General features: G+C 38.3%; 1 protein-coding gene and 1 pseudogene across 1 annotated transcript; both read left to right on the top strand.

Moving 5' to 3' along the window:
* Positions 1 to 224: 224 nt before the first annotated feature.
* On the top strand, positions 225 to 676 carry LOC126497164 (40S ribosomal protein S10-like; annotated as a pseudogene).
* Positions 677 to 6,913: 6,237 nt separating this feature from the next.
* LOC126497054 (histone deacetylase 2-like) lies at positions 6,914 to 7,444 on the top strand. The gene has a single exon (XM_050134841.1). The coding sequence runs from the start codon at positions 6,998 to 7,000 to the stop codon at positions 7,442 to 7,444; it is 447 nt and encodes a 148-aa protein (XP_049990798.1). The 5' UTR covers positions 6,914 to 6,997.
* Positions 7,445 to 7,720: the final 276 nt, after the last annotated feature.

The following is a 7,720-nucleotide window of genomic DNA, read 5'->3' as shown; positions in this document are numbered from 1 at the left end:
GAAGAAATGATGCATCCTTAGACCAAAACCAAAGTCCCAAACACCCTGGGGAATCACACAGCAGGTTTGTGATTAACAGCCAAAGAACCTGGAGCCTAATGTCCACAGGTAAAAGAAACAAGCATGGCCCCTGAAGGTAGGCAAATTCAAAGACACAGCTGTTTCCTTTATCTTTCAAGCATTTGTCTTTTTCAGCCTCCGTCCTGGACCCTGAAACCGCAACGATGTTGATGCCCAAGAAGAACCGCATTGCCATCTATGAGCTCCTTTTTAAGGAAGGAGTGATGGTTGCCAAGGATGTCCATATGCCCAAACCCCCAGCTGGCAGACAGGAAGGTGCCCATCCTTCATGTCATGAAGGCCACGCAGTCTCTGAAGTCTCTCAAGGCTATGTGAAGGAGCAGTTTGCCTGGAGATACTTCTATTGGTACCTTACTAATGAGGGCAACCAGTATCTCCGCGATTATCTCCACCTACCTCCCGAGATCGTGCCTGCCACCCTGGGCCTTAGCCGTCCCGAAACGGGCAGGTCTTGGCCAGAGGGTGAGTGCCCGGCAAGATTCACAATGGGGAGGAGGACAGACGCCTACAGAAGGAGTGCTGTGCCCCCTGGTGCAGCACCGAGTTCCAGTTTAGAGGAGGCTTTGGTCGTGGACTTGGTCAGCCACCACAGTGAGCTTGAAGACTGTTTGCTGTTTTGAATAAACTTTAAAGAAAAAGAAAGCATTTTCTTTGTCTTGTCCAGCTTACTTATGGGGCTTCCCACTAAGTTTGTTGAGCCACATAGACCCACCCACTCAGATCTATGATTTCCTAATTTTCTGGAATGGTGAGATTTGCCAAGTGTCATAGCACAGAATTGTTTAAAAAATGCCGTGAGTATCCATATTACCCAGGGAACCAAAGATTATCCATCTAGTTAAAAAAATCTCAATGGGTAAATATTTCCATATTGAGAAATATTCTACAATACTGCTTCAATAATCCCCATAGGGTGATTCCCTGATAGCTGCTTCTCTGAACATTGCCACGTGTAGATGTCAACACTACATTTATAACATACAAATTGTATGTGCTTACTCACATGACTCTTCTTTTTAGACTAGCAGAAATGGCAGTTAGTGGCCTGCTAAGGAAAGGGGGTGTAGATAACAAGAATGTGATGGTATTTCATGTATAATGATGATATGAGAACATGATAGGGATTATTGGAATATGTTGAAACAGTGAGAAAGTCTCTTCCTAAATATTGTGCGCAGTGAGTCCCTTCTATAGGCACAAAAAAAATGATACTGGAAATAGCTAGAGTCACACAGTGAAGAATTCCAGCTGTGTTCATCAGAGTATGAGTTATTGCCCCGGTCATTTCAAAGTGTTATTCATTCCCAAGATGGGAATCCACAGCCTTAAAGAGCTTATGAAGGGAGGATACATAAGATACCTGCTTTCCAGCAGTTACCAAATATTAATCCTCATCCTCAGTAAGTCTTTACCAAAACAGTAACTTAGCATATAGATAGTTTCTAAGTAACCTGCCACTTATCTGAGAATAGGTTGAGGAAAAAAAAATAACACGGACGCTGAAATCTGCCTCAGACCTAAAACCTCCCCTCTATTAATTCTTTTCTTTGGCAAACACAGAAATGAAAGACGGATGGGAAAAAGGCAATGAGGACGGTGAGGGTTGAGAAACAAAGAGTGATGCTTCTCTTTATCCAGGGCTTGGCCACAGCCTCCCTCATTTCCTGGGCATTGTTATCCAAGAAGGCAGGTGGAGTGGTACAAGCAAATACAAGATTATCTCAGACAATGAGCAGCGGAGCATTGGAGTTAATCTGTGTGTGATAGATCAATAGCCTGATCCGTAAGATACAGCAGTGGCCAAATCAAATGACTTTCTGTTTGCTTTGCTATTTAGGCTTTGAAGCTCTATTTTTACATTTTCACTTTGTCTCTCTTCTTAAAGATGTTCCTGCAAATAAAAGACCACACATTCCAGCCTGGGATAAATACCCATGGGTCTCATAAAGGTAAGTCAGAGGTAATTTGTATCTTGACGTTTTTAGACACAAAGGCACAGTTTGAGATAGACTGAGTTCTACAGCACTTGCTAAGTATCAAATAAGACCTGATCTTTTTCTATAGTCTTTGGAGAAGTACTTGGTCTTATAAAAATTTTTATTTTAACTTTTATATTAATCCATATTCAGGCTCCAGCCCTGAAAAGAAAAGCATTTATATCCTTCATTCAGCCTCTGACTAGCCTTAAAATTTATCTGGAATACAAATATAATTGAACAGCATCCAATCCCATACAAAAGGAACCCAAGTGAGAAAACAAAGTGTCATTCACTTTATGTGCCCCTGAGTATCTAACTCTACATTTGGCATCCATCTTTACTTTCTTTGGGCTGATAATAGCCAAGTCAAAGACATCTGATGCATAACTGTTTGTTGACATTCCTGGGATTCAAATCAGGAAGATGTTAGAAACTGAGATGGAAGAAACCATGAGGTTTTGCATCTTTGTCCCAAGACAAACCCTTACGTGTGAGATAATAACTGTGTCCTATCAAGAGGTGCCCATACCAGAAGACCAATAGCTGTACAGAAAGGCTCCCTTGCTTTGAAATTGAGGAGGGAGCAGGGGGCAGGGAGTTCTAGGGTCTTATCTACGCTCCAAAATGCCTGCTGAGGAATTTTTTTATCTGCTGAGTCAGTGAATTGAGAAGTTTGTTACAACCTCTGTGAGTCCAGCAGGAAGATAGTGAATGTCTTCAAGAACAGACTTAGCTGGTACTTATACCATTCCAATTAATCCATAGGTAAAAACACCTAGTTATTTTACCATAACATGAAGGAAATAGAATTTAGTAGTATTCTCTCTCTCAAATATTAATCAGGACAATAGCTGTCCAAGAATATTCTCAACAGAAACTGATCTAGCAGAGAAACTGTGAGAAAAGCTATCTAGGCCTTGCTAATCACCTCCTGAACTCTGGGAAGGGAGCCAGTTACTTTAATGTCAACAAGAATGTTCTCAATATGTTAATACATGGGCTGTAGAGATGGCTCAGCAGTTAAAAGCACTGATTGTTCTTTCAGAGGACCCAAGTTCCAGTTCTAGCTCACAGCTATTGTTAACTCAACTCTTAAGGGAACTAACATCTTCTTCTGGCCTCCATGGGTACCATGTGCACATGCATTATACACACTCATATTCAGGGAAAACTTTCATCCATGCAAAAATAATAAAATAAATTTTATAAAGTCTAAAACATTCATAAGTAGAAAAGAGAAAGGCTACCATGTGGCACTATTGAATCAAAAGAATTATGCTTCTTTTCATTTTGAAATATCCTGTCATTCCTGTCCATTTGGTTTAGTAGGCTTTGATGGTCCATGTCAAATATTGCCTTTGGTCTTGCCCTTTTCAAGAGGTCATGCCAATCAGAGACAATGTTTTTATTAATAGCTCAATACTTTAGACTCAGTAAAAATTTACAGAAATTGTTTGTTGCATTGTCTAAGATACATTATCTCGACATAAGCTATTTCATTACCACAAGAAAAATTTATTTAGAGTGAATCAGGGTGACAGGAAGAAAATTAGACATTATAATAGTGAAATAGACATGTAGTATATCTCTGGCATTTAAATTTGAGGAAAGAAGTAAACAAAGAAGCAAAATATGTACATAAAATATTTTCTAAATTTATCAAATCTTAAAAAAAACAAATAAGACAAAAATATGAAGACTTGATCACCTAAGGAAAAACTTTTATGTCAATTCCAAGACATGTTTTATACCCATCCTTTCTGTCCCAGACTACAGACATTTAATATGTAAGATCTAGGATTTCAAACAATCAATTTTAGTCACCAATATAGTGATAATTCTGAGTTATTTCTATCCAAAAATGGAAACCAACAAATGAGTTAGATTCACATGTAAGCAAATCTTCTTAGAGCTTTTAGATCTCATTTTCTTTTTAACAACTATTTTCTGAGTTCACTTATCTTACCTTTCCAGATTAAAAGTAAAATGTCTAAAATGCCAAATGTACCAATAATTTTATTTCTTCATTAAACATTTATTCAGAGTATTAAAGATTAACACTAGATAATTAAGTCACATCTTAATGGGGAGATACACTATAAAACTAGAAAATGTTTAAGATGAATACATTTTTAAATAGAGACTTGTTAAATGTACTAAAAAGAAGGTTAAATGCTATGGACAAGCATGGAATGTAGACAGGAAGGACCCTAAGTATAGCTTGCCACAGACCTGTAGGGTAGCCAGAAAGAGCTTCCTGGATGAAAAGCAGGTTTTAGATTTATTACAGTGACTATGAACTACTAACAAAATTTTGTACATATGTCTGTAAAATTTTGTGCCTGTGTTTCTTAGTAAGTATACCCTTGAGCATGAATGCATGTGGGGGCCAAAGGGCAACACTGGGTGTCATGCCAGGTACTCTCCACATTATTTTTATTTCTTCAATAAAATTGTAGAACACCAATTCAATTAGACTGGCTAGTCAGCAAGCTCCAGTGACCTTTGTTTTGGAGAGACATTTTTCCTCCCTAGTGCTATGATTAGAGCACACCATGCTATGAAATGAAAAGAGGGTATGCAGGAGTAGCACTGATGTAGAGGAAAAATTCAAGAGGCAGAGATTAACAAAGATGTCCTCTGGGGAGTGGTAGCCATGAGGACCGACGTGACACATGAGATGTTAATAGGGTGATGTGCAAGGATGAGCCTAGGTGAGTGGCACATAGAGCAGGCTTTTGGGGCCACATTGTAATCTGGATTGCCTTAGTATACATCATTTTTTTTTTTCTGGTACCTTCATGAACTATGGTGTTTTATGAAACAAATAAGGAAGAAGGACTAAGCAAGATTTCATACCTTACTTAAAATCTGCTTGAGGATTCCTTATAGATGGGGTGTTGCTTCACTTTCAGGTGGTAAGCTTTCCCTCATTTTGTTCCCTTATCTTTCTGTAATTTTTACATATTCATTACTAATATTGTCACAGTAATGAAGAAAGGATCTGCATTTGATTGACACAAACAGTAAGTGTTTGAAAGTCATCTCAAATAAAAAAAAATCTTGAATAATCCTTAAGTATATCAAGGCATGCATTTCATAAGCAATTGTTAAGTATTTTATTTGTTGAAGGAAAGAAGTTAATTAAAAATATTTGTGGTGTTTAATGTCACTCAGGACAATAGGGAGAAAAGAATTGCAACCTCTGATACACCTCCTATCCCTGTAGTCCGTTCAGAGGTCAGAATTACTGCAGGCAAAATTACACAGCCCTGAAAGGTCATTCCCATAGCCTCAGCTACCTGTTCTTACTATTTGCCTCCTCTTCCTTTTTTTCCTCTTTGACTTTTTACTCTTAGTTGGCTATGTGATCCCAGTCTGCTAATGATACCAGGGGCCTGGTTGCTGATAAAGGCTTAAAGTCTTTGCTCTTGGTGGCATTTGCAATTCAAGAAAGTTCCGGGAAACTTAAGCACAATCTAAGATTGAATGTACAAGATTTAATCTAAGGCACTGGTGATGTTGGTGAAGAGATCTGAAAACAGGGTAAACTTTTGGTAAGCTCCAAAGACAGAGTTGGAAAATCTCTTGTTGCTCAGACTGTTACAAACACTGTTCAGGGAAACTGACCTTAAACATGCTAGAAGACACCTTTCTATTGGCATATAGAGTTTATATAAATGGAACCTTCTGTCTTCGGAGTTGTATTTTAAGAAACTCTTATTGGGCTGGACAGAAAACTTTGTGCATAAAGTGCTTGCCATACAAGTGTGATCAACTTAGTTTGAATTCCCAGAGCCAACTTAAAAGTAAGACACCACAACCCAAGGGCCTGAAATACTACTGTGCTCTTCCCAAGAGATGAGAGAATGAGCCAGAAGAATCTCCAGATGTTCTAAGGTCAGATAGCCTCCTAAGGAAACAGTGATTAGGAGATCTTTTTGCTTTGTTTTTTTTTTGTTTGTTTGTTTGTTTGTTTAATAGATCCCATGTTTTGACATAATAACACATCAATTTAAATATAATCACATAAAACATGGTGGAAAAAGAGAAATTTTGCTTCATAAATAGAAAAATGCACAATAAAACTTGCCAAGGAAAACAAAAATAAGCCATTTGGAAAATAAGTACAGTCCATACCAAAACAATATAAAATGAAGCCAGGAGTCCTCAAACAGCAAAAATTTCTTTGTCCAGTATTGTCTCACTTTTCAAGAGGATCCTTATGTTGGAGAGTCAAATTCAAGGATTGCTGACTTGTTCTGATTTGGCTCCTTTGGTATCTGTTTTCTCACCACTACTGTCCTTGGATCTGTCTTCTTCCTTATCTGTCTTTTTGTCCTCTGTCTCATTCTTGTCCTCTTCAATCCTAGCTTTCTTTGCTTCCTTCTTGCAATCAGCAACATTTCTACAAACTCCTTCGCCTTCATCCTCAGAATCTGAGAATTCTCCATCACATGCTATCTACTTGTCTGATGCACAATAGAAATCCTGTTTCTGGGTCTTCTCCATTCTCATCCCCAATTTCTTCATGAACAGCATCTTCTGGAACAATGTGCATCCGAACACCAGGTGCATGTGGAAACATTCAAAATTTTTCAAAAAAAAATGCTGTTTTATCTTTTCCATATATTCTGGAATGTTCTGGTTTGTCATGTTTGATGGACTAATATGCAGTTTGAAATCCAGTCCAAAATACTCAAAGTAAACATTATATGAGTTGTGAAGTTAAAGCAACAACAAACTGATATGGCTGTCAACTGGGCTGGAGGATTACAGCATGCCAAAAAGTCAGAAGCATCAGGATTCTGCTATGTTAATGACATTGTGCCTGCCATACTCGAATACTAAAATATCATCAGAGAGTCTTGTATATTGACATAGAAATCCATCATGGTGACGGTGTTGAGGAAACTTTTTATACAACAGATCGCGTGATGACGGCTACATTCCATAAGTATGGGAAATACTTTCCTGAAACAGGAGACTTGAGGGATAATGGTGCTGGAAAAGGAAAATACTATACTGTCAATTTTCCCCTGAGAGATGATATAAATGATGGGTCATATGGACAGATTTATAAGCCTATAATCTCAAAAGTGATGGAGATATACCAGCCTAGTGCTGCGGTGCTGTCGTATGGTGCAGACTCTCTGTCTGGTGATAGGCTTGGCTGCTTCAATCTCCCTGTCAAAGGTCATCCTAAATGTGTGGAAGTAGTAAAAACTTTTAACTTGCCATTGCTGATGTTTTGTGGAGGTGGCTACACAATCCGAAATGTTGCTCCATATTGGACATATGAGACTGCAGTTGCCTTTGATTGTGAAATTCCCAATGACTGGAAGATCTTATCTCAAGCATGGTTGAATATGACAAATATCTAAGTTCTCCTGTTACTTCTAACGATGTGCTTTGCCACATGTGTGCTTCCATCCTCTACACATAAAGGGAAAAAGAAATTAGCATTATGTTTTCTAATCAAAGAAAAAAAATCACTTTTCCTTTCTGTCAGAAATTTAGACTCACTTTATTATGGGCAGCACCAGAATGTTTTCAACGGAGCCAGGGATATCTTTCACTTGACTTACGGAGCATCTGTCCCCTTAGCTGGGAGATACTTGTGGTAGCTGTTAAAAGCCATTCATGTGGGGAGTTGATGA

This window comes from Alexandromys fortis, unplaced genomic scaffold (genome assembly GCF_014885135.2).
Source record: "Alexandromys fortis isolate MF-2015 unplaced genomic scaffold, M_Fortis_MF-2015_v1.1 scaffold_25, whole genome shotgun sequence".
NCBI classification, from domain to species: domain Eukaryota; kingdom Metazoa; phylum Chordata; class Mammalia; order Rodentia; family Cricetidae; genus Alexandromys; species Alexandromys fortis.
Note: the sequence above shows the minus strand (reverse complement) of the source record. Positions and strands in the feature narration are given on the sequence as shown.